General features: G+C 45.4%; 1 protein-coding gene across 2 annotated transcripts in view; it reads left to right on the top strand.

The window, feature by feature from the left end:
* The window catches only part of RHPN2 (rhophilin Rho GTPase binding protein 2), a 70882-nt gene that overhangs the window by 35260 nt on the left and 9395 nt on the right, over positions 1 to 26227 (top strand). Inside the window, exons 4-11 of one of the 2 annotated variants that reach the window (XM_069549002.1) lie at positions 120 to 195; positions 15691 to 15768; positions 16128 to 16252; positions 18288 to 18454; positions 21062 to 21249; positions 21655 to 21811; positions 23505 to 23624; positions 25028 to 25222. In XM_069549002.1, the coding sequence (XP_069405103.1) occupies positions 120 to 195; positions 15691 to 15768; positions 16128 to 16252; positions 18288 to 18454; positions 21062 to 21249; positions 21655 to 21811; positions 23505 to 23624; positions 25028 to 25222 (1106 nt within the window). The remainder of the gene's footprint in view (positions 1 to 119; positions 196 to 15690; positions 15769 to 16127; positions 16253 to 18287; positions 18455 to 21061; positions 21250 to 21654; positions 21812 to 23504; positions 23625 to 25027; positions 25223 to 26227) is intronic. The other variant, XM_069549003.1, reaches the window with a different exon arrangement.

Here is a 26227-nt window from a genome sequence, read left to right as displayed (position 1 = left end):
CTAGCTTGGCCAGAGGAGAGGGGTGGGGACCTGAGCTGGATTCTGGTGGCGGGGCAAGCTGGGGGTGTGCAAAGTGGCCGAGATGCAGATGTTCATGTAGCTTGCTCTGTTCCTTCTAGGGAAGCATTTACGATTCCCCTGATTCCACTTGGCCTGAAGGAAACCAAGGACGTTGATTTTTCAGTCGCTCTCAAGGTAAATCTCAAAGCAATGGGTACTGGATTCACTGTTTAAGAGAGAAATGTGGAAATTGTGGATCCCTTGCAAGTGCTGAGTAAGGCTCAATGGGCCAAGTGTCGCTTGATTTCTTCAGGGTGGCCTTGAGCACCTTCAGCAGACCACCCGGACAGCCCATGCTAAACTTTCCTATGCTCACTAACATCTGGTTGCTAAGACTCTCACATGCCTGGAGAAAGGGTTGGGAACCTGGGCTGGTTGGCTCCAGGAATCCAAGGCAAAGAGGATCTATGGTAAACAGGCTTTGAGTTTTAAAAATTGCATCATGTTTTAGTATCCTTTTTTTTGCCTCAAAGTTTACAGTCAATTTAGGTTATGTTTTTGGAAGAATAGCCAAAAGTTTTTGACCCTCAACATTTTATTTTGAAAATAGTAGAAAATTTGAAAGAATGGCACAGTGAACCCCTGTATACTCATTACCTAGATTCTCCTGTTGACATTTTGCTGTAGTCACCTTATCATGTATTTGTGCATCTATGCATCCCTCTCCCCGCACATTAATGCATATTATTTTTGATACCTTTCAGAGAAAACCAAAGATACTGGTTCACTGCCCTTAAACACTTGAATAGCTAGAGTTTATGCATCCCCCACCCCCTGATCCCTGGATGTCTGCCTTCTCTTTTTTTTCTCTCTATCCCCCACTCTGCCCTCCCCCTTTCTCTTTCCCTCATTCTTTCCCTCCCTTCCGTCTTTTTTTTTTTTTTTTAAGTACCAGCTTTATTGGGATATTCATACACTGCACAATTCACCTCTTTAAAGTAAAAATAGTACCTGGCCTCCCTTAGCCATATGTGTCTCTGGCAAGCAGTGATATTGTAAGCCCACCTGTGTCAATCTCTGAACAGGTGCTGGTGATGTCAGAGGCCCAGCTGTTAGGGCCTCTGTAATTCAGTGGAGGATCTGGGTGGGAAGTGAGAAAGATGCTTTGATGGAGGTACCCAGAGATGGCTTTCCCCCAAGCTGGGGCCAGGAGAGGCCTCCCCAAGTCTAGAATGCTTTCCTCTTCCTCTTTGCCCCAGATCCATCTCTATGAGTTTTACTGTATCATCTCAAACTTCCATGTAGGAGAAGAAAGTGGTGATGAGGTGGAAGGTGGTGTCTGTCTCCAAGCTTTCCAGCACAGGCAGGGTGTGTAGGGATGAATCCCAGAATCGTGAAAAATGCTTCAAAGAATTCTGTTTCTTGTCACAGCAGTCCTATTAGTTGACTCATCTTTTCACTGATTTTATTTTAGAAAAGAAAAAAAATGACCATATGGCATTTTGGGCACTACACAATTTGTCCTTTTAAAAAGCAATTGGTAATAAACAAGTGGGACCGAATTAAATCTAAATTTTAAAATTAAAATTAAAAGCTCTCGCACAGCAAGACTGTGGACTATGCTAAGTCACTCGGTCGTGTCCGACTCTTTGTGACCCTATGGACTGTAGCCTACCAGGCTTCTCTGTCCATGGGATTCTCCAGGCAAGAATACTGGAGTGGGTTGCCATTTCCTTCTCCAAGGAAACTATAAATAAAGAGAAAAGACACCTTTCAGAATGGGAGAAAATAATAGCAAATAAATCAATTGACAAAGGATTAACTTCCAAAATATACAAGCAGCTCATACAGCTCAATACTAGAAAAACAGACAACCCAGTCAAAAGCAGGCAACAAAGCTAAACAGACATTTCTCCAAAGAAGACATACAGATGGCTTATAAACACATGAAAAGATGCTCAACATCACTCATTATTAGAGAAATGCAAATCAAAACTACAATGAGATACCACCTCATGTCAGTCAGAATGGCCATCATCAAAACATCTACAAGCAATAAATGCTGGAGGATGTGTGGAAATAAGAGAACCCTTTTGCAGTGTTAATGGGAATGTAAATTGAAACAGCCACTGTGGAGATTCCTTAAAAAAATAGGAATAAAACTACTATATGACCCAACAGTCCTACTACTGGGCATACACCCTGAATAAACCGTAATTGAAAAAGATGTATGTACCCCAATGTTCATTGCAGTGCTATTTACAATAACTAGGGCATAGATGGAGAAGGCAATGGCACCCCACTCCAGTACTCTTGCCTGGAAAATCCCATGGACGGAGGAGCCTGTTAGGCTGCAGTCCATGGGGTCGCAACTTCCCTTTCACTTTTCACTTTCCTGCATTGGAGAAGGAAATGGCAACCCACTCCAGTGTTCTTGCCTGGAGAATCCCAGGGACGGGGGAGCCTGGTGGGCTGCTGTCTATGGGGTTGCACAGAGTCGGACACGACTGAAGCGACTTAGCAGCAGCAGCAGCAGCAGGGCATAGAAGCAACCTAGATGTCCATCGACAGATGAATGGATAAAAAAGCTCTGGTAGATATATACAGAGAAATATTTCTCAGCCATAAAAAGGAATGCACTTGAGTCAGTGCTAATGAGGTAAATGAACCTAGAAGCTATTATACAGAGTGAAGTCAGAAGGAGAAAAATATCATATTAATGCATATATATGGAATCTAGAAAGATGGTACCGATGAACCTGTTTGGAGGGCAGCAATGGAGACGCAGACATAGAAAACAGACTTGTGGACACAGTAGGGGAAGGAGAGGAAGGGCCTAATTGAAAAAGTAACATTGAAACATATATATTACCATATGTAAAGTAGCCAGTGGGAATTTGCTGGATAATACAGGGAGCTCAAACCCAGTGCCTGTGACAACCTAGAAGGGTGGGATGGGGAGGAGGCAGCAGGGAGGTTCAAGAGGGAGGGGACATATGTATACCTATGACTGATTCATGTTGATGTATGGCAGAAACAAACAAAATCAATTCAGTTCAGTTCAGTCACTCAGTTGTGTCTGACTCTGTGACCCCCATGGACTGCAGCACGCCAGGCTTCCCTATCCATCACCAGCTCCCGGAGTTTGCTCAGACTCACGTCCATTGAGTCGGTGGTGCCATCCAACCATCTCATCCTCTGTCGTCCCCTTCTCCTCCTGCCTTCAATCTTTCCCAGCATCAGAGTCTTTTCTAATAAGTCAGTTCTTTGCATTAGGTGGTCAAAGTATTGGAGCTTCAACTTCACCATCAGTCCTTCCAATGAACAAAATATTGTAAAGCAATTATTCTCCAGTTTAAAAAAAAAATTGTTTAATGCTTTGAAAGCTTTTGCACTTGTCCTCCAATCTCAAGCAGAGACTGTGTGAGTTCCTTTCACTCAGGGCCTTGTGGACTGATGTCTTGTTTAAATCCAGGTCCTGGGCCCTGTGAGTTTGGGGTTTATTTTAGAGTTTGAGAAGGGACTTTGGTAGTCTCGCCAGACCCAGGATTACCACAATTTTATTTTCTGGGTAGTAGACAGCTATATGCCAGCTTTTCCCAGGGCGCATGAGCTTTTAGTTAGGTGTGATACTTGCCATAGGTCTGTGAGACTCCAGACAGTGCTTATGTCTGTGGAAATGCTTTAGTTGCTTTTGTAGAATAGTTTCTTTTAAGATTTAGTTTGTTGCTTTGTGCCAGAGCTGGAAGAGTGTGGGCATTTTGCAGGGGACAGGAAGTAGGTGAAGGGGATTAAGGTTACAAATTTTCATATAATAAACAAGACATGGGGATAGACTATGAAGCATAAGGAATATATTCAGTAATACTGTAATAACTTTGTATGGCAACAGATGGCTACTAGACTTGCCATGGTGATCATTTCATAAAGTATGCAAATGTCAAACCAGTATGTCATATACCTGAAACAAACATAATATTGCAGTCAACTATATTTCAATTAAAAAAAAAAGACATACCCAGAAACACAAAATAGGTGAGTTCGGAAGGAATTGTGCAGGTCGCCAAAATTTAAAAAATTTAAAAAGAGTGCAGGCATTCAAAAGGGAGGCTCTTGGAGAAAATTGGGAATTTCCTGGGCAACTGTGAGGATGCAAACATGTCATGTGCAGAATTCACATTAAATCTAGTGGGGAGAAAAAAAATCACATGTTGTGGATATGGCCAAGTGCTATTCAGCTGAGGTTTCCAACCATGTCATTTTAGTCTAAAAAGAACTCTACAGATGTCAGTCATACAAAAATGAGAATGTTTGGGGGACATTCTGTTTTCCCTCCCATGTTTGCGCTTGACAGTCACATAGACAGGTGCACAGAAGTATCTGGCCAACTAGATCAGGGCAGTTCACGTTGTCTTTCAGATCTGTGTATCCTTGTGATGTTTAATGGTCAGTGAAGCTTCGTGGTCTGATTATGTTCTGTTTTAAACAAATGGGCTTTAAAACAACTTCATGAAGAAGCACCATCAAAATAAATTCCAGAGAATTCAAGGTGTTTTTTTTTTCTTTTAAATATAACTTTGTTAGTATATATTTCTGATTGAGAACAGTATTTTGCAATAAAATGTTCAGAAAATACCAAGACATGTAAAGATCCCTCACAGCCACACACATCCCCCTACACCTTTATTTGGTACTTAAGTTTTGAGCACCTGGTCTCATCTTCTGATCAGGGGTCTTTAGAAGGATGTGAGACTCCTCTGATCTATTCAGGCTCAGCATGGTATCTACTGGTAATAAGTGCCAAGTAGGGTAAGCTATTAATTTCATTCTTAAGGCATCTTCCAAATTTTATTGTCAACAGCTCTCCGGTGAGCATTTTTACACACTTTGCTGAATATTTCCTTTGGATAAATTTCTAGATGTGGATTTGGTAGGTCAAAAATAAAATTACCTAATAACCCACCAGAACTGGTCTTGCCTTACTTTCCTATCAAGTGTGTGTGACTGCTTATGAAACCGTTTGTGTCATCTTTGGGGGCTCTAGTGAGCTCCGGTACCACAGTTCTTTATGTCTCAGCACAGAAGACAATTTAGTGAGCAGTGAAGAGGTAGATAGGTAGTGATTTTTTTAGAATAGCACGCTTGTGGGCAGGTGAGAAATGGTGCACTCTGGCAACTTACTGGACTATATAGTTTTATAATCAAAGGAAAAGTGGGGGGCTTCCCTGGTAGCTCAGTGGTGAGGAATCCTGGGAAGATCCCACATGCTGTGGAGCAACTAAGCCTGTGTGCTACCACTTTTGAGCTCTGGATCCCAGGAGTCTCAACTACTGAAACCCATGTGCTCTAGAGCCCATGCTCCGGGGAGAGGGAGAAGATCTTCTTTGTCTTTCATGAGTAGACATCATGCTTCCATCATCAGCTCTTCCTCTAGGTTGAGCAGGGTAGTTTTCTTCTCCCTACATAGTCAAGCTAGGTCCACAAATTATTGTATTTTATGCGGGCAGAGAGCATGTCTTAGGGGTCATTACCTTCCTGAGCCCACTGGGCAGGATGTGGGTCTCAAGCCACCATTGTTCTATTGTCTTGGGCGTATGTCTTATGCCTCTCTTGCATGGTTTTGTTTCTAAGCAAGCCTGCCTGGTTTTGTGATTAAGCAGACTTACAGGGTCTCCCATATTTTTTCTACTTACAATCCCCTAGTGGGATTAACTACTTAATCACCTACTTTGTCCCTTTACTTTGTCTATATCATTCCTCCCTCCAGGTGTTTACCGTTTTATGCTTCAAAGGGGGTAAAGGGCGGTGACTGATCATTAGCTACTTCGGGCTGGCCTGGGGCAGGAGTAAAGCACTTGGCTGACTGTCCCTGCTCTGTTCGGAGAACTGCCAGGCAATGGCACTGTGGTCAGCATCATCCTTTTAGCCTTCTTAGATGTTAAGCACTGGAGGATGAATCTACAAAAAGGTATAAATTAAAAGAAATACAATGAGCTTTGGAAAAGTCATTAAGAAAGATTACAGCCATGATTTTGAAGATCCAGACCATTTTCCTCAGTTTCCAAATCTAAAAGAGAGTCACTGAGAGCCTCAATCTGTTTGTTTCTGATTAGGCCTGAAATCTTAATGTTTTATATTTTAGGGTGTATTGAGTCTTTTATCTCAGTTATAGATTTAATTTCTTCTTTTCTATTTTATGTTAATATCCTTTGATGATGAGAGTGATTTCCTTGTCCCTCAAGGGACAAGGCCCTTAATTTATTTTAAAAGTACCTTCCATTAAAGAAATAGGACAGTCAGGCACAAACAGAAAGGAATGTGGAAATAACCAGCCCTTGATGTTGTACAAAAGGGGTCGCAGGAAAATGTGCCCCTGTCTCTTGCCTGACACTCCCATTGCATATTTCTTACAGTTGTTAAGGTTTCCCATCCTTTGGGTTAAGACCAAGAAGGTTGCATTAGTCTGTGAGAAATTTTATCAGGTGACCTGCCATTTCAGTGACTGCCCAAGGCTCCGCATTACTTATGTAGATGCCATGTCTGGGCAGAGCCATTTTTGGCCTTGGGCCCTGTCAGTCTTTTGATTGCGAAATCATCAAAGAAGGCCGACCCCACCCCCCAACTCTCTGGTGCCTGGGGCATTCCCTCTTTCAATACCTTGGCTGTTTGCAAAGGGTTCGTCCATCACAATCTTACTGTAATGTGTCCCTTCTGTCCGCGAAGAGCACACTGATTTTGTCTGGGTACCTATGGGCCTTATGGTCTACTGTGGCCAGATTGGCCTAAAAAACCTGGCCTTTGCTATGGTAGTCTCAGAGTGGACACAGCCATTGTGATCATCTGGGCCTTTTGTTTATCTCTCTGGGTGTATTCAGCCTTTTTGGCCATATCCCTATTATTGAAAACCAAATAAGCCAATGAGAGCAAATCACTCCTAGGAGTCTGAGGACCCACAGTTGGCTTTTTTGAATTTCATTTTAGATGTCTGGGGAAGACTGGGCTACGAAATGTAGAGCCAAAAAGTCCTGTCCCTCAGGCGAGGAGGGATCCACCTAGGTACACTTTTTAAAAGCTTCTATTAATCTCCCTTGAAAACCTGTAGGATTTTTATCTGGTCCCTATTGGATTTCTTTCACTTTTTTTCACAGTTGACAGGTTTCATTGTAAGCTTTTTCTTTTTAAAACAAACTCCTGCCCCCAAGTTGTGACTGTTTTTGTGTGTTTTATTTTATTGGCTGCCCACAGGCTTTCTCTAGTCGTGGGGAGCTGGAGGCTACTCTTCAGTGTGGTTCGGGGCTTCTCATTTGCGTGGCTTCCCGTGTAGCACGGGCTCTGGGGCTCGTGGACTTCAATAGTTGAGGCCTGAGTGGGCTCAGTAGTGGTAGCACACAGGCTTAGTTGCTCCACAGCACGTGGTATCTTCCCGGACCAGGGACTGAACTTGTATCCCCTGCATTGCAAGGTGGATTTTTGCACCACAGGACCACCAGGGAAGCCCCCATCGTGAGCTTTTTCATACCCTCTATTAAACAATTAATCATATGGTCCCATCTATCGCTCTCAACAAAGTGGATCTGATGACTTCATCGTGGATTTGGCTCAGGAACAGCCTCGTTCCCCATATGGTGTACTGCATGGCCCCCCTGGCCATGAGCTGCCATTTGGTCAGCATGGGCTCTGGCTGCCGGTGTTTTGTGCTGTTCTTTCTCAGGAGTGCAGCAGTGGGATAAGATTTGTGAATCTCTTCAGGTGAGATCAAAAGATTGGATCAACCTGGTAAACTCTTTTGTGAAAAGTTCCCAATTTACCCTCTGCCAGACTTAGATTGGATGTTGAAAAAAGTACGTGACCTGTTGCTGTTTATTGATTTCTGTCAGAAGTTTCTCTTAGAGACAGAACCATTGGGGCAGTTGGTTGGTACCTTATGCTGCTGTGGGTGCCAGCTCAGCTGAAAATGGACCCCTTGGATAGCTTGGGATGCAAAGGAGGTCTTTCCTCACTCTTGGACGCATTTTGTTGTTGTTTAGTCACTAAGTCATGTCTGGCTCTTTGCGACCCCATGGACTATAGCCCACCAGGATCCTCTGTCCATGGGATCTTCCAGGCAAACATATTGGAGTGGGTTGCCATTACCTTCTCCAGGAGATCTTCCTGACCCAGGGATAGAACCTGTGTCTCCTGCATTGGGCAGGCGATTCTTCACCACTGAGCCACCTCAGAAGCCCTGGGTGTGTTGTCAGCTGGGATAACAGCCTTGGCTGGAATAGCTGCTCCCGCCTGTGAGACAGCCCTTGTTGGAGCAGCCATTTTCATGGATATAGCAGGTTTCACCAGAGCAATAGTTAGCTATCCAAAAGTTTCCTTCCTGTGTCAAAGTCTACCTTGTTAGATGTTGTTCCTCCCAAAGCAGTCTCCCAACCAGGTGTTACTGCCTGAGAAATTGTTTCTAAGGAATACTACAGAGGGTATCCCAGTGGTGTTGACAGTGAGCAAGATTTGGTCTAGCTGCAAATGGGAAATAAAGGGTCAGCACTTGTAAGAGTCAGAGGGAGAGGAAGACTGACATCAGGGCTCAGGAAGCCCTCTGTTGGGCACTTTGAGTAATTAGGAGCAAACTACCCTACATCTTGAAAGTTGATTCCCTTCAGTTTTCTTGAGCATAATGTACTTAAGAATACCTGATAAGAAGCCTTTGATCTAGGCGAGATACAATCCTTTAAATGATTTTTTTATATCCACGATTATAAATTATAAGCATTTAGTCTTTATCCAAAGATGGATTACAGTGATCAGCTTTAGAAACAAATTTAGAATACCTTTTTAAGAACTCAGTTAAGCTTCACAGTAATATAACAAAGAACTATTTGAAAAGTGAGTTTTAGATAGTAGATACTGACCTCAAGTAGCAAAACTAAAATTTAATATCTATTAAAACATAATTTTCTTCTAAAATTACCCTCCTCTTTACCGAAGATAGCCAAGTTAAGATTAATTGTTTATAAAATAAGTCTGGTTAATTCATCACATAGGTATATTTAATTTGTCCAATAAAGCAGACACCTTGAATACTAAAAATTGTAAAAGGTATACCCTAAATAAAAGAGCTTATTTTAAACCTTTTTATTTTTCATTGTATGGCATCTGCTTTGTAGCCAAGGAAGGCTTTAACCCATTAAGTAAAAGACGGAGTTTGCTAGGGAGCCAGGAAGAGCCAAGCAGCCATCTTGGATTTCCCATATCCCTGACTGTTTAATTTGCAGCTTTTGTATATCTATCTTAATTTTTTTTTTTAATTTAGGAGCAGATTGTTGCCATGCTACAAGGATATCAGGATGGCAAAAGTCTGACAATAAGGGGTTAATTTTTTTGTTGACAAATTGTACAACAAATATATTATGAACTTACTTTTAGTAAACCCAGATAAAGGATTATACTTAATACTCATGAGTCTAAAAAATCTATATTAATTAACTTAAACTACAAACTTTAATACCAAATATTAATTTAATATTAAATATTTCTTAAGTCATGTGAACCTATAATCCATTTAGCTTAGTTTCTCCTATATTTGGAAGTGTTTTATTTTGGAAGTGCTTACTTTATACTTTTCAAAGCCAGTTAAATTGAGCTCATTCACAAATTAATCTAACCAATATTATCTGAAAACGAAAAGACATGACTTAAATATATTCAGAGATCTCAGTTTCATTTGTAAACTTATTCATAAAACAGACATTGCAATGCAGATTTATCAGTTTACAAATAACAGTTGGAAAAATTACGTTTACAGACTTGAGTTTTAACAGGGATAGATACAGAATATAGAAGAAAAGTCTCGGACTTAAAAACAGTGTAGACTGCCAAATCCTGTCCGAAGCAATCCAAACAGTGAAGTGTCTTTCTTTTTGCATACCATTTCCATTGTCAGCTGATCCCTTCCACATCTTTACGGTCCCTTGCCACATTTTTATGGCAACCCACCATAAAATGTTGATTACCACCATTCCTCCAGTTTTTTGTTTATTTTCCCTTTATACATCCATAATATCACTCACTTGACCTGTACCCAGTTCTTGATCAGAGCCCCAAAGCCTTTGGGGTTGATCAGCCTGTCTAAAACAAAACAGCCATTGGTGGAGTATCTTCCTCCATTCTCTTGGCGCGTGGCATCCCATGAGCCTTCTAGGACCAGACCCCAGACCTTCTCATCTTACCGCCATCCTGCCGCAGTCGCCATCTGAAACCATTTGTGTCATTTCAGGGGCTCCCAAGAGCTCTGGTACTACAGTTCTTTATGTCTCAACGCAGGAAAAAATTCAGTGAGAAGCAAAGAGGTAGATAAGAAGTGATTCATTAGAGTAGGATGCTAGTGAGGTTTACAAGCAGGCAGGCGAGAAATGCTTCGCCCTGAGAACTTACCGGACCACAGCTTTATAATCAAAGGAAAAGTGGGGAGAGGGAGAAGAACTTTGTCTTTCTTGAGTAGATGTCATGCTTCCATCATCAGCTCCTCCTCCAGGTAGAGCGGGGAGTTTTCTGCTTCCTACATGGTCAGGCTAGGTTCACAAAGTATTATTTTCCTATGTGTGCAGAGAGCGTGTCCTGGGAATCATTACCTTACTGAGCTCACTGAGCAGGATATGGGCCTCATGCCACATGTCTTGTGCTTCTGTTGCCTGATTTTGTTGTTAAGTGTCTGCTCTTTTGAGTAATCATTAATTTACAGGGGTCTCCTATATTTTTTCTACTTACAATCCCCTAGTGGGATTAACTATTTAATCACCTACTTTGTCCCTTTACTCTGTCCCCTGTCACTTACAGTGGGTATCATTGATCATTTTGATTTGGGGAAGTCAGGCGAAAATGGTGTCATTACAGTTTGTAATCATTCTCAAGTTGAATACATCCTCACTTCTGTTTATTTGCTCCTTGCATGTGTCCTCTTGGAAACACCTATTTCTGTCCTTTGTCTCCTTTACCACAGAGTTTCTCTTGAGTCCGTTTGTATGTGCAGAAGAGTAATCCTTGGTAATGTATGTTGCAAGTATTTCTCCTAGTATGTTCTCTCCTTTAACTTGTTTTACAAGCAATACCAGTTTAAAGAAAATAAGATATATCTTTTTTTTTCAAACAGATTTTATGTTGTTAAGCTTCACAGTTCTTCCCTTTACATCCCTGCCTTGAAAGGCATTCTCCACACCAAGAGGAAACATTTATTTTGCCGTAGTTTCTTCCAGTGCTTTGTTTAATTTTTAACATTAAATCTTTAGCCAATCTGGAGTTTGTTTGGGGGTGAGTAATGAGAGGCAGGGGGCTAACTTGGTTTTATTTTAGTTTCTTTTTGGCTGTGCTGGGTGTTTGTCACTGCATGCAGGCTTTTCCTAGTTGCAGAGAGCAGGGGTTACTGTCTCGTTGTGGTAGGCGGGCTTCTCATCGGGGTGGCCTCTCATTGTGGAGCACAGGTTCTAAGGTTCATGGGCTTCAGTAGTTGCTGCATGTGGGCTTAGCAGTTGTGGCTCAAGGGCTGCAGAGCGCAGACTCAGTAGTTGTGGCACAGGCTTAGTTGCCTTGCAGCAGGTAGGATCTTCTGGACCTGGGATCAAACTAGTGGTGTCCCCTGCATTGCAAGGCAGAATCTTAACCACTGGACCACCAGGGAAGCCCCGGGGCTGTACGTTTTTATTTTCACCACAGTGGTGGCCAGCTTCCCCTGAGCTATGTATGAAGAATCCATGTGTCATGTTGGATGCTGTCCTTTTCATCCTGTGCCCCTCCTGCCCCCTCAGTCCCCCTCCCTCCTGCTCTGTGTGAGAGTTAGCACTGGCTCCTGCTGTGACTTCCTACTGGGTGTGGCTGAGGGGGAGATGAGAGGATGGGAGGAGAGGGAACTCCTCAGTCCCCTCAGCTGGCCACCTTCTGCATTCCCCCCAACCCCATCCCACCAGAGGACATCCTGGTTTGGATCCTCGCCTCAGGCAGCTGCCTCTCCAAGTTCTCATGACTCCTTCTCCCCTTTGGCCCTTCAGCCCTGTGGCTCTAATGGCTCTGGAGATCCCAGGCCATCCCTGTGGTTTCCCATAACCCTACCCACATCCCTGTAAGAGTTCTTCCCTTCAGTTCACATCAGGAACAGCTGTGTGTACCCTCCTTCCTGCCTGGACCTGGTGGATGCTCCAGGCTTTTCCTCTTCTTTGAACGGTGGGCTTATGTTATATACCTGATTCTCGACTCTGCTTCTGTTTCTGCCCCATATTTGGTTTCATTGTCCATTTTTAATGTGTTTTAACACCGAGTAGAACAAGCCTTCTTCTTTGTCCTCTTTTTTTTTAATACTTGTTTATTTATTTATTTTGGGCTGCTTTGGGTCTTTGTTGTGGCATGTGGGATCTTTCACGTAGCAGATGAATTCAGTAGTTGGGGCGTGTGGGCTTAGTTGCCCTGAGGCATGTGGGATCTTAGTTCCCTGATCAAGCCCACATCCCTCTCATTGGAAGGCAGATTCTTAAGTGCTGGGCTACCAGGGAAGTCCCCTGAGCGGTGGCTTTAATGCTTTAATCCACTCTCATGGATGTAGTCCTAGAGAAGCCCTAGAGGAGCTTTGTCTTCCAGATCATCCTCACCATAATGTCTGCTGCTACTGCTAAGTCGCTTCAGTCGTGTCCGGCTCTGTGCGACCCCATAGACAGCAGCCCACCAGGCTCCCCCGTCCCTGGGATTCTCTAGGCAAGAATACTGGAGTGGGTTGCCATTTCCTTCTCCAATGCATGAAAGTGAAAAGTGAAAGGGAAGTTGCTCAGTCGTGTCCGACTCTTTGCGACCCCATGGACTGCAGCCTACCAGGCTCCTCCGTCCATGGGATTTTCCAGGCAAGAGTACTGGAGTGGGGTGCCATTGCCTTCTCATCACTAGTAACATAATAGTGACTTCCGTGGTGGCTGAGATGGTAAAGTGTCTGTCTACAAAGAAGGAGACCTGGGTTCGATCCCTGGGTTAGGAAGATCCCCTGGAGAAGGAAATGGCAATCCACTCCAGGACTTTTTGCCTGGAAAATCCCGTGGACAGAGGAGCCTGGTAGGCTACAGCCCATGGGGTCACAAAGAGTCGGACGTGACTGAGCGACTTCACTTAGTAACCTAATTGATCATATTTGAAAACCATTTCAAATATACACAGTGTCACTATGTTAGTAGAGGAGCTGATTCCAAACACCAGCACTTAAAGTCATAAAGAAAATCATAGAATCATAAAGCGAACAGAAAAGTTGGCTGAAAATGACACTCGTGAAAAAACAAAAGGAGCCTTCTGCATCTCCTTGGCACTGGCACAACATCTCAGGATTTATTCTGAGGAACTAATCAGAGATGTGCAGAAGGAGGACTGTCATGATTTATGTGTTTAACAAAGGAGGGTTAAGAATATCATGGTACATATTGGCTAGCACATAGTAGGTACTCTGTTGAATAAATGAATGGCACATTTGTGCCTTTGGAGGATTATATAACCATTGAAATTTGTGTCATAGAATACTTTGTGGCATAGGAAAACATTTGATACAGTGCCAATTCAAGAAAAACAAGAGCAAAGCCAAGTCGTATATTCGTTCAGTACAATCCCATTTTTGTAAGTGGAGGGTGTATGGGTGTGTGTGTAAATATTCACTGAACATATAAAAAGCAGAAGGGACTTTAATGTAGAAGGCGTGTAAAGAGAATACTCACAGCCACTTGGGAAAATGTAATCAGCAATCGCTCCCTTCAACTTTTTGCAGCCAGGTAGAGCCAGCGCTTATGGAGGATGTTGTGCAAAAGTTCATTCTCCACACACATTATACTTCTCTTATTTCTTTCCTGTAATACTTAACCATCTTCTAATATATGTTCTGTTGTGCCTATTTCTTTTTTATTTAAAATAAAAAAAAAAATTTGGCCACACCACACAGCTTACAGCAGGCAGTGGGGGTTGGGGGCTTCCCACGTGGCATCAGTGGTAAAGAACCCGCCTGCCAGCACAGGAGATGTCAGAGACGAGGTTTCAGTCCCTAGGTGGGGAAGAGCCCCTGGAGGAGGAAATGGCAACCCTCTCCAGCATTCTTGCCTGGAGAATCCCTTGGACAGAGGTGCCTGGCGGACTACAGTCCACAGGGTCGAAAAGAGCTGGACACGACTGAGTGACCAGGCAGCAGCACAGCTTATGGGATCTGTTTCCTGACCATTGAACCTGGGCCACTGCAGTGAATCCCAGCCTAGACCACCAGGGAACTCTATGTTATGCCTGTTACTTGTTGTCTGTACTCCCTTGTGAGATTCTAAGTTCCATGGGGCAAGGTCTTTGTTTTGTTCTCTGAAGTGGCCCCAGCACTGTGTACAGCGCCTGGCACCCTGCCAGTGCTTACCAATGTGTCTTATAAATGAACAAATTCACAGAGCCAGCATCAAACACTGGACCCAGCTGGGGGTCTCCCTGGGGTGCTTTGTTCGTGGAAGTGCCCTCACAGAGGTTCCCATCACAGACCCTGAGGTCTCATAACAGTCCCCAGACATGAGTTGCCTTTACCATGTGTGAAGTCCCCACTGAAGATGAAGGTCTGAGCCCCTGAATATCTGTGATGTTTGCCAGTGTGATTGAACTCACAGTCACTTACACAAGTCACTTCGCTATGCTGCCAAGGCACTTTAATTTTAAAAAAATATTTATTTATTTATTTGGCTGTCTTAGTTGTGGCACGGGGGGAGGGTGGGTCTTCAATCTTCACTGTGGCCAATCTTTCAGATCGTCAGCTGTGACATGTAAGATCTTTAGTTGTGGCATCTGAATTCTTAGTTGCTGCTTGTGGGATCTTTAGTTATACCATGTGGCATCTAGTTCCCCGAGCAAGGATGGAACCGTGACCTCTGCCTTGGCAGCTCGGAGTCTTAGCCACTGGACCACAGGGAAGTCCCCTGCCAAGATGTTTTTAAATAGAAAACAACTTCGCTTTTAACTGGGCTTCCTTTATAGCTTAGTTGGTAAAGAATCCGCCTGCAATGCAGGAGACCCCAGTTCCATTCCTGGTTCCGGAAGATCTGCTGGAGAAGGGATAGGATATCCACTCCAGTATTCTTGGGCTTCCCTTGTGGCTCAGCTGGTGAAGAATCTGCCTGCAATGTGGGAGACATGAGTTTGATCCCTGGGTTAGGAAGATTTCCTGGAGAAGGGAAAGGCTACCCACTTCCATGGGGTTGCAAAGAGTTGTACATGACTGAGCGACTTTCACTTTTACTTTTTTCCCCTTTAACTGAAACAGCAAAAGCAAAAGAATTTAAATATACTTAAAGAATATAAATGCCACCACTTAGAAAATCACTGTAGTGTACACGGTCCCATAAATTTTTATGAATTCTACCTGCATTTTTATGGGTTTCCCAGGCGGCGCTAGTGGTAAAGAACCTTCCTGCCAGTGCAGTAGATTAAAGAGACGTGGGTTCAATCCCTGGGTTGGGAAGATCCTCTGGAGAAGGGCATGGCAACCCACCCCAGTATTCTTGCCTGGAGAATCCCATGGACAGAGGAACCTGGCAGGCTACAGTCCATGGGGTCACAAAGAGTCGGACACGACTGAATTGACTTAGCATACACGCATACCGTAGATGCTACTATTTTACCTGTTTCTGGTTTTGAGTCAGACCTTACAGCATCTCATTTTTCTTGCAGGATTTTATTCTGGAACATTACAGTGAAGATAGCTACCTCTATGAAAATGAAATAGCAGATCTCATGGATCTCAGACAAGTATGTTTCCATGTGCAGCGGGATGGAGAGGAGGCTGGCTGTGATTAGAGGCTGTCCAGTCTTCTGATGATCCCACTGTTGCACATGCAGTCTTGTAGAATCAATGGTGGTCGGGGATGTTAGGGAGGGGCTGTCGGAAACATCCATTCATCTTGCCACAAAAGAAGACCACAGAGGAGATAGACATGCATGTCTGGGGCTGGGTCCCAGGACTCATGAGTTCCTCCCAGCTCTCCTAGAGTTCATGATACCAGCAGCGGGGCCCAGGCTCCAGAGAAACTGTGTGTGAGCATCTTCCTGGCCCGTCCATCTGCTCTCTGTTCACCAACTCACCCCTGCGGTGGTTCCTGTCCTTTCAGGCCTGTCGGACGCCCAGCCGAAATGAGGCGGGAGTAGAGCTGCTGATGAGTTACTTCTTGCAGCTGGGGTTTGTCGAGAGCCGATTCTTCCCACCCACCCGACAGATGGGGATCCTGTTTACCTGGTAGGTGCCTGAGCTGGGGCTTTCTATCTCCAGCCACACTGGGGAGCCTCAGCCCCACACCAGGCTCCTCTGCACTGCAGCCCCCTCCTTCTAGTTGTCCCATGAACAAAGGGGAGCCTGGAGATTTGTGGATAAACCGGTGTTTGTTTATGAAGGGGATCCACAGGGAGAAGGCTCCGACAGACAGTGGCTTCTTGCTTCTCAGAGCAAGTGAGCCGAGGAGAGGAGGCGTGTGTATGTGTAGAGGAGGCGTGTGTGTGTGTTTGTATGTGTGTGCACTTTATCGTGAGGGAAACCCCAGGGCTCTGAGGTAGAACTGACAAGAAGCAAGATTCTTGTCTCAGATGGGATGGGGGTGGGAATCAAGTTTTCTTCCAGTGACCAGTGCAGCAAACAGAAGTAGATCAGATCTATTAAAAACTGAAGCAGAATCTTTGATTCTTCCCCAGAGTTGGTACTTTTGATTGATTAGTGCTGTCGAAATATCTTGGAGATGCTATACCTCTTCTTTGAGTTGCTTAGGAGTATGTGCATGCTTAGTCACTTCAGTCTTGTCTGATTTTTTTGTGACCCTGTGGACTATAGTCCGCCAGTCTCCTCTGTCCATGAGATTTCCCAGGCAAGAATACTGGAGTGAGTAGCTACTCCTTTCTCCAGGGGATCTTCCTCACCCAGGGCATTACAGGTGAATTCTTTACCATCTGAGCTGCCACGGACGCCCAAGGAGTATGTGAAATGAAAGTGAATCCTAGTAGCTGAGAAGCACATTCAGAGTTAAATTTCACCACAGCAGATGCTTGCTTTTGAAAGGAAGGGCAGATGACTTTTCCTAAAGGTGTGTTAGCTGCCGGCACATGAGTGAAAACCCCAAATGTGACTTTTTAGTGCTGAATTAGGGAGAAGCTCCATATCTATACTCTGGTCAATGTATGAACTTTAAAACATATCCTGAGTCTTTAAGGCCTCAAGAAGAATTATGAGGGGTTAGTAATTGCTACATTTCATGTAGGAGCAGCCTTATTTTTAAAAAATACATTTTATTTTTTAGAGCAGTTTCAGGTTCATAGTAAAATTGAAAGGAAAGTGCACAGAATTCTCATATACCTGCTGCTCCTACACACCCAGCACCTCCTCCGCTGTCAACATCCACTGCCAGAGTGTTAAATTTGTTATAGCTGATGTTCTTACATTGGCTGCCCATCACCCAACACCCACTGTTTATAGTTCCTGTTGCTGGTGTACCTTCCATGGGTTTTTGGACAAATGATCAATGACACATGTGGGCTTCCCGGATCGCTCGGTGGTAAAGAATCCCCCTGCCAGTGTAGGAGTGGGTTCGATCTCCAGGTTGGGAAGATCCCCTGGAGAAGGAAATGGCAACCCACTCTAGTATTCTCCCCTGGGAAATCCCATGGACAGAGGAGCCTATTGGGCTACAGACCATGGGGTTGCAAAAGAGTCAGACATCACTTAGTGGCTAAACAGCAGTGACATGCATCCACGTCATAGTATCACACAGAATAGTTTCATTACCCTGCAATCTTCTGCTCTCCACCTAGGCATCCCCAGCCCTTGGCAGTCCCCAACCCTGGCAACCACTGATTCTTTTTATCTCTATTGTTCTATCTTTTCCAGAATGTCATATAGTCGGAATCATACAGCATGTAGCCTTTCCGGATCGGCTTCTTTCACTTAGTCACATGCACTTACGGTTTCATGTGTCTTTTTATGCCTTGATAGTTCATTTCTTATATATTTTTTTAAGTGTTGCATAGTTTTCCACTGTATGGCTGTACCACAGTTTGTGTGTCCATTCACCCACGGAAGGACATCCTGGTTGAGAAGCAGCCCTGCTTCTGTTTGTGCTTGTGGGCGTCCTAACAGTATGAGCAGCCCATTGTCTTGCTTGAGATAAAAGCCTCATTGCATGTGCATCTTTTAGTTTTATTCAAGAAATGTTTTGTCCATTTTTACTCCCAAACGGCACTCACTAGCCAAGGGATTCATATTCTCAGAAGATGTTTCTTTTAAATAGGTATGACTCTCTCACCGGGGTTCCGGTCAGCCAACAGAACTTGCTGCTGGAGAAGGCCAGCATCCTGTTTAACATCGGAGCCCTCTATACACAGATCGGCACCCGGTGCAATCGACAGACAGAAGCTGGGCTGGAGAGCACGGTGGATTCCTTTCAGAGAGCTGCAGGTATGTCTCCAAGGGGGCGCTGCCGCTGAGATAGAGCTCTAGCTCTGCTGGGTGGCCCTGGTACCTGAGCTGAAGGGGGTCTGTGGATCCTCCCCAGGCCCACACTTGGCCTCAGAAGCCTGAAAGGGCCTGGCCAGCTTCTGGAGCTGGTGGCTCTTCCCATCAGGAAAATTGTTTCCTGGCTCAAACCGGGTCGTCTCCGTCTAACTGTGGCTCATGTACACAGTGGTTAATGATTAATCTTTTCCGAATGAGTGGCCCCACGGATGGCAGTGGATGAACCGTGCCTTTGAATACAGTTTTGAAGAAGAGAATAAGTTTTCTCAAGCGGTGACAATCTAGGCTTTTTCTTTTTCCTTTCATCCGGCAGTGTGCCTCATCAGTGAGTGTTACCATCTGTGCCTTTGTTATGAGAATTCTGAGAAGCTTGCTCACCCATAGTTGCTCTTCTTGGCTCCCTGCTAAGTGGCACTTAGCACCAACCTATAGAGGAGCAGGGGGTGGTTGGCAGCCCATGGGTGCAGTGGGTAGGCCTGCCTCATGGGCGCTCCAGGGTCCTGGCTGACTCCCCTCTAGCTGTGTCCTGCGGAGTTGGCATAGAGATTGTAGGCAGAAGTGGCCACAATGCTGACCACCATGTGATGCCCCGCGCTGGCTCCATAATAAGTTTCTTTCTGTGCTGGTCCTTGTCACTCTACTTTGGGGTGTTACCCCTGGCAGAAAATTTTGGGGGTTATCTCACTTTCCTCTGCAAGGCTGTGAAGAACCTTGGCTTTGCCGTTTGGGCTGGGCATGATATTGTTTGATTAAAGTGATAGATCCCTTGGGAGAAAGCACCATGCTGAAATTTCATGTGGGAGTTGAATTTTTTCACTGTAAATCCTTTTCTGGGCTCATCTTTCTTTCTGAAGAATCTGAAGCAGGTATGCCTGTCTCTGAGATTCCAGAGACGTGGACAAAATGAAGCTTGAGAACAAAGTGAGAGTGGACCCCAGAGAGCCTGCAGCCGTGGCCTTCCTCCTGCAGGGCAGCTTGTGCTTTGCAGCAAAACCAGAGGAACCAGTCAGATGGGATTTTGCCAGGAGGTTTTATTTCAGCTCTAGGTTGCTTTGCCAGTTAATGCTGTGACACTTTTCTAACACATAAGAAAGTCAGCTGAGGGCTATAGCATGAAAATTTCCACTAGAGTGACTGAGCTGATCTTCCCTGAGGTCCTGGAGAAAAGCCTTGAATTTCTGAATGACCCAGAGGTTAAGAGTGAGCATGAACCCCTGCAAGCCCTTTAGTCATTCTGTCTTCCTTCACTTCCCTCAAATGCCTAGTCACGTATGGAATTTCTTACAACGGTCCAGGTAAGACAGGAATGGACAGGGAGCAGGCTGGTTTCCTTGCTTGATACAGATGTAAATGTTTTCGAAGAGAACTGGAAAACAAAAGTCTTCTTACTGGTAAAACATACATAACAAAATTACAATTGTAACCATTTTTAGGAGTAGTTTGTTAGTATCAAGTACAGCCACATTGTTGTGCAACTGTCTGTCCCCAGAACATTTTTTAATCTCCCCAAAGGGAAACTCTGTCCCATTAAACAATAACTCCATTCCCTCCTCCCTCCAGCCCATGTGTGTCTATGAATTTGACTATTCCAGATACCTCAGCTCAGTATGATGGACCTTCTTCACATAGCATGATGTCTTCATCCATGTTGTACCATGTGTCAGAATTGACTTCTTTTTTAAAAAAAAAAGATTGATTCATTTATTTTTGGCTGTGCTGAGTCTTCATTGTTGTGTGGGCTTTCCTCCAGTTGTGGTGAGTGGGGGGTGGGGATGGGGGGCTACTCTGGTTGCCAAGCAACGCCTTTTTGTTGCAGTGGCTTCTCTCATTGCAGAGCATAGGATCTGGGGCACGTGGGCTTCAGTAGTTGCAGCCTGTGAGCTCAGTAGTTGTGGTTCCTGGGCTCTAGAGCACAGTCTCAGTAATTGCGGTGCAGGGGATTAGTTGCTTAGCAGCATGTGGGACCTTCCCAGACCAGAGATCAAACCCATGTCTCCTGCATTGGCAGGCAGATGCTTTACCACCGAGCCACCAGGGAAGCCCTTGCCTTTTAAAAAATATATATTTATTTTATTTATTTTGCTGCTCCAGGTCTTAGTTGCAGCACAAGGGATCTTTGATCTTAGTTACGGCGTGTGGGATCTAGTTCCCTGACCAGGGATTGAACTAGGAGTAAGAAGTCTTAGCCACTGGGTCACCAGGGAAGTCCCAAGGCTGAAAATACTCCATTGTATGTATAGACCACACTTGATTTATCCTCGTATCACAAATGTCGATGGACATTTGAGTTTCTACCTTTTGGTTACTAGGAATAATGCTGCCATGAGCATTCTTGTATAAATATCAGTTTAAGTCACTGCTTTCAATTCTGTGGGGTTAAACCCAGGAGTGGAATTGCAGGTTTTCATGGTAATTGAGAATCGGAGTTTTCTAGAGATGCTTTGGGACACTAGTTTCATATTTTTGCTTCATCATTTTTTATATTCTTGAGCAGCATGGTGAAATAAACAGGCTATTCCTAACTAATGCTCAAAACAATTCCAATTGCAGGGGTTTTAAACTACCTGAAGGAGACGTTTACTCACACTCCAAGCTACGACATGAGCCCCGCCATGCTCAGTGTGCTGGTCAAAATGATGCTGGCACAAGCCCAAGAAAGCACGTTTGAGAAGGTCTGCCTCCCCGGGCTCCAGAACGAGTTCTTCCTCCTGGTGAAGGTGGCTCAGGAAGCGGCCAAGGTGAGCCTTGCTGTTTCCCCTGACTTCTGGGGCGAGCAGGCTGCGTTGGTGTGGGCCCCCTGGAGGCGGCAGGGGCTTCCCACGGCAGCTTGCCTGTGACCTGGGCAGCATGCCCGCCCTGGCCGGCCAGAGCGCTGGCTTGCCTTTTGTTGGCAAGTTGGTGTTTCAGATATGGATCACTGATTCCATCTGCAGCTGAGCCTAAAGACCAGCATAATGACGGTGGCCCAGTCTCCCTGTCAACTCTGACACTGACAACGCTGGGAGCCCTTGGAATAGCTCCCAGACTGTGGAGTGGCCTCTGGCAGGGGCCGCCACAGAGAAGAAAGGGCTCTTGTTCTGCAGCCCGGATACGTGAGGGCCCCTGTGCCAGGCTCCTCACTCCCAGCGCTCCTTCCGTTCTAGGTGGGAGAGGTCTATCGGCAGCTGCACGCAGCCATGAACCAGGAGCCGGTGAAGGAGAACATCCCGTACTCCTGGGCCAGCCTGGCCTGCGTGAAGGCCCACCACTATGAAGCCCTGGCCCACTACTTCACAGCCACCCTGCTCATCGACCACCAGCGTAAGGCTGGGCGGCCTGGGGCTCCAGGCTTTGGTCAGGGTTGCAGGCTTGCTGCCTCTGGGTGACACTGAGCTGAGCGAGAGCTTTCTGCTTGCCTGAGAGATGCTCAACAGCCTGGGGGCAGAGGGTGGGGGTTACACTTGGGCCCAGGCAGCTGTCACACAGGGTGGGATTAGGGGTGATGTGGTACTGCTGTGGGAGGGGGAGGGGGTAGCATTTCTTCTGCCTGGGGTGGAGCTGACAGCTTCATGGAGATATTTCACCTGGAATCTAGGACCAGGACTAGATCGGGGAGATACTCACCTCAAACACAAAATCTAAGGGGATGCCCTTAGATTTTGAACTCAGTAATTGAGATAATGTTTTAACATGTAATTGTAGATGAATCAAAACTGAGGCAAAAATCCACGGTGATTAAAATTTAAAAGAAGACACCTGAAAACTTTAAATGAAGACACCGGCTGGGACTTCCTTGGCAGGCCAGTGGTCAAGACTCCGTGCTTCCACTTCATGAAGCACGGGTTTGATCCCTGGTCAGGGAATTAAGACCCCACATGCTGTGTGGTGTGGTCAAAAACAAATTAATAAAAGAAAATGAAGATGCAGATAATAACAGTGGTATGCTGAGGCACACTGGAGCATGAAACAAAGGAAATTTGATGTTCATTTTGATACTTAGAAAATTGTATTAAACTATCATATATATCTTGGTGGCTGGGTTTAGAGCACCTGCTTAAAATTTCAGCCTGGGGTAAATGCCTCACTCTCCCCCTAGTCTTGGCTCTGATCTGAGGTTGTAGGTGGGAAAGGGACTTTCATTGATTTTCATGCTCATCAAGGCTGCCCTCCAAGTAATGGAAAAGCCATCCTCTGGGGCCAGACTTCCTGGGTTCACATCTCAGCTCTGTCATTTACTAGCTAGGTGATCTTGGGCAAGTTACTTAGCTGCTCTGTGCCTGTTTTCTCAACTATAAAACGGGAATATGAAGAGATCCTATCTCACAAGCTATTGTGAAAACTAAGTGCCTCTGTGCAAAGCTATATAATGCTCCATATATGGAAGGCTCTCTGTCTTAGCTGCTCCTGCTGGGATGATTATAGTCTTTTGAGCGGGACTGGTCGGGTGAACCAATAGGAATGCTCAATGCCTCAGTCACTGAGGTAGGAATACAAATGGGGCAGAGGTTGGAGTCCTTGGTATAGTCATGGAGGTTCCTCTGAGGCAGGCATGGCCATCTGAGTTAGCCTTGGGACTCTGAGGGGGACTTTTCCAGCTAGAGTGAGAACAGGATCTGACTGGGTCCTGGAACGGAGGCTGTTGAGGTAGCGGTGGGTGGTTTGGTGAGGTTAGGAATGGACATATACCAGGGAGGGTGCAGGCAGGGAGGCCCTCAGAGGTTTAAGGCAGGGCTGTGCTTGGAGGTTCGTGAGATGGGTGACTGGAAGGAGACAGAGATCAGGGGCTTGGAGCCAAATCATGAGCCCCTAGAGTGAGACTGGCCCCCCTGCACAAAGACCTTGGGCTGGATTGCCTGGGTGTGGCCAGGGGTGGAAAGGAGACCTATTATTCCAAGGGCCTTGTTAAGCTGGGGATGTAGTTGAAAGCGGGATTTCTCTGTGGGTCTGTGGAGCCATGTATAAAGGCTGCACCACGGTCATGAAAAAAGGATCTATCTTGCGGTTCCTGTTGCAGTGAAGCCTGGTGAAGATGAGGACCACCAGGAGAAGTGCCTGTCCCAGCTCTACAGCCACATGCCAGAGGGACTGACACCCTTGGGCACCCTGAAGAATGTTCATCAGCGCCAACTACTGGGTGCGTGTTGGCTCTCCTGCTCCCTTCCTCCCTTGTGTCCTGTCTGACCCATCCAGCTGCTCCCACTCATTGACAACCCCAGACAGGTTGCCAGGGAAGGGCCTGGGGAGTAGGTCTTCTGAGTCATTGTGGCCACTCTGGATTCAGAAACCAGGAGGCATAGTCCTCTAACCTCAGCGGGCTTCCAGAGCTGTGTTCTCATGGGTTCTGTGTGCGCCCAGCTCTCCCACAGTGGAGCCAGAGCTTTGGCAGTCTTCCGGCTCCCTAGTGGTCCAGGGAATGGTCCTTAGTCATCCTATTCTGGAAGCACGCGTTTCATAGGCCACACTTAAGAGCCGAGAATGAATTGTCCTAGTTTGGTCTCTAACAGATCTCAGAGCAAGTTTTCTGTGTCCAAATCTGAGTTCTTCCACCACTCAAACTTGCCCCCCATCCCGCACATGCACTTTCCCCATCTCAGTGATGGTGACTCCATCTTTCTAGGTTTGCAGGCCAGAAACCTAGGACTCACTCTTTACCTTCATCTTTCTTTCTCATCCATCTTTGATTAGCAAATCTTGTTGACTCTACCTAGAAAAATATCCCAAATCTGATCAGTTCTTACCTACTACCCTGGTCTAAGCCATGCTTACTTGGTGCCTGCTTAATAGATATTAACTCGCTTAAACCTCACCCAACCCTATGAGATAGATGTGGTATGATACCCAGTTTTCATTTGAGGAGAGAGAGGTCCAGAGAGGTCACACAGCTTGCCCAGCTTTTTACCAGGAGCCCTCATGCTCCCTTCTCACCCAGAGAATGATAGGAGTCTTCACCTGCGTTCTCTGGCCTCATTCTCCATCCTTCTCTGCAGCCTTCACTCTCCCCAGCGAAACTTCCAAGCCCCTTGTTGTCCTTAAACATTCAGGCATGCTCCTGTCCCAGGGCCTTTGCACTTGCTGCACTTCTTCTAGGAATGCTTCAGGGCTCTACTTAAGTTAACCTCCTAAAAGGCCTTTTCTGATCACACATCATAGAACGGCGACTCCTCATTCTCCATCTTCTCAATTACTACATCTGCCTATTACTTTTGTTTCTGCTTTATTTTTCTCCAGAACCTTAATGCCGCATGACCCATTATACATTTCTTTGCTGGTTATTTTAACTCAGTGAATATAGAGGCTAGCTTTTGCTTTATCTCTAATGCCTAGAACATTTGGTAAATGTTTGCTGAATGATAGTTCTAGAGACACAAATGAGCATACTGCACACACAGTTCAGAGGGACTGAAGCCTTCCAGGCAGATCCTTCAGGAAAGAGAATGTCCACCTTTCTGGGCAGATCCTTGGGCACTCAGGCTCTCCATGAAGTAGTCACGTTGCATTTGTTACACGTGACCGGTGGTGTTGATTTTCTGTGGGCAGGGAAATCCCATCTGTGCCGAGCTGTTACCCACCACGAGGAGTCCATGAGGGAGGCCAGCCTGTGCAAGAAGCTCCGCAACATCGAGGTGCTGCAGGAGGTGCTGTCCGCGGCACGCCAGCGGTCCCAGCTTAAGTACTCTCAGCTCCGGGAGGACGATGACCTCCTGAACTTGACCGATGCTCCCGACATCGTCTGTGAGTGGCGTGGGTGCCAGTGCAGGGTGTGCTGCATGAGAGGCAGGGCTGCTCAAGTGCTCCTCTTGCCCTGGAGTCCTTACCTTCTCACTCTTAGATCTGGGGCCTCCTTTATGGTCTTTTTTGACCCTTTAGTGATAGCTGACCCCCTCCTGCCCCTCATATTGCCACCTGTGATGTCAGGGTCCTGCCACCTTGGTTGTGCTCCGACTTTCCTTCCCACTCTTCGCTGACTGCCTTGCCCAATCCCTGTCTCCCCTCTTGGCATCCTTGAGGGTCTCCTCTCCCTGGTTCCTTCCTTTAGATTCCTTTCCTTGAAGTCTCATGACCTCCTCTGGGGTTGTAGCTATTACTGATAGTCAGGAGACCCCAGGAACTGCCTTTTACCTTGACATTTTCCCTTAGCTCTGTACCCACCCACATACCACTATTTTAATGGAAATCTGCACTTTGCTATCTGTCTGTTACCTCCGAATGCATGATTTGAAAACCACGTGCATCCTTATTCCTCCTCTGAGGCTTGGTCTTGGAAGGTGTTTCATTGACCTGTGTGTCTGTTTTTGTGCCCAGGCTATACTGTTTTGATTCCTGTAACTTCATACTATAATTGATATCAAGGAGCATGATTTCATGCTGGAGCTCTAGCTTTGTTCTTTTATCTCAAGATTGTTTTGGCTATTTGGGATCTTTTTTGGTTCTATACAAATTTTAGAATTATTTGTTCTAGTTCTGTTAAATATGCCATTGGATTTTTGATAGTGATTGCGTTGAATCAGTAGATTGCTTTGGATATTATAACAATATCCAAATGTGTGTGTGTGTGTGTGTGTGTGTGTGTGTGTGTGTGTATATATAAAACAATTGGACATTTTAACAATATAACTTCTCTAGTCTACAGACATGGAATATCTTTCCATTTATTTGTGTTTTCTTCAGTTTCTTTAACAGTGTCTTATAGTTTGCAGTATAGAGATCTTTCACTTCCTTGGGTAAATTTATCTCTGT

Source organism: Ovis canadensis, chromosome 14, assembly GCF_042477335.2.
Source record: "Ovis canadensis isolate MfBH-ARS-UI-01 breed Bighorn chromosome 14, ARS-UI_OviCan_v2, whole genome shotgun sequence".
Classification (NCBI taxonomy): domain Eukaryota; kingdom Metazoa; phylum Chordata; class Mammalia; order Artiodactyla; family Bovidae; genus Ovis; species Ovis canadensis.
This window is presented reverse-complemented; position numbering and strand designations above follow the sequence as displayed.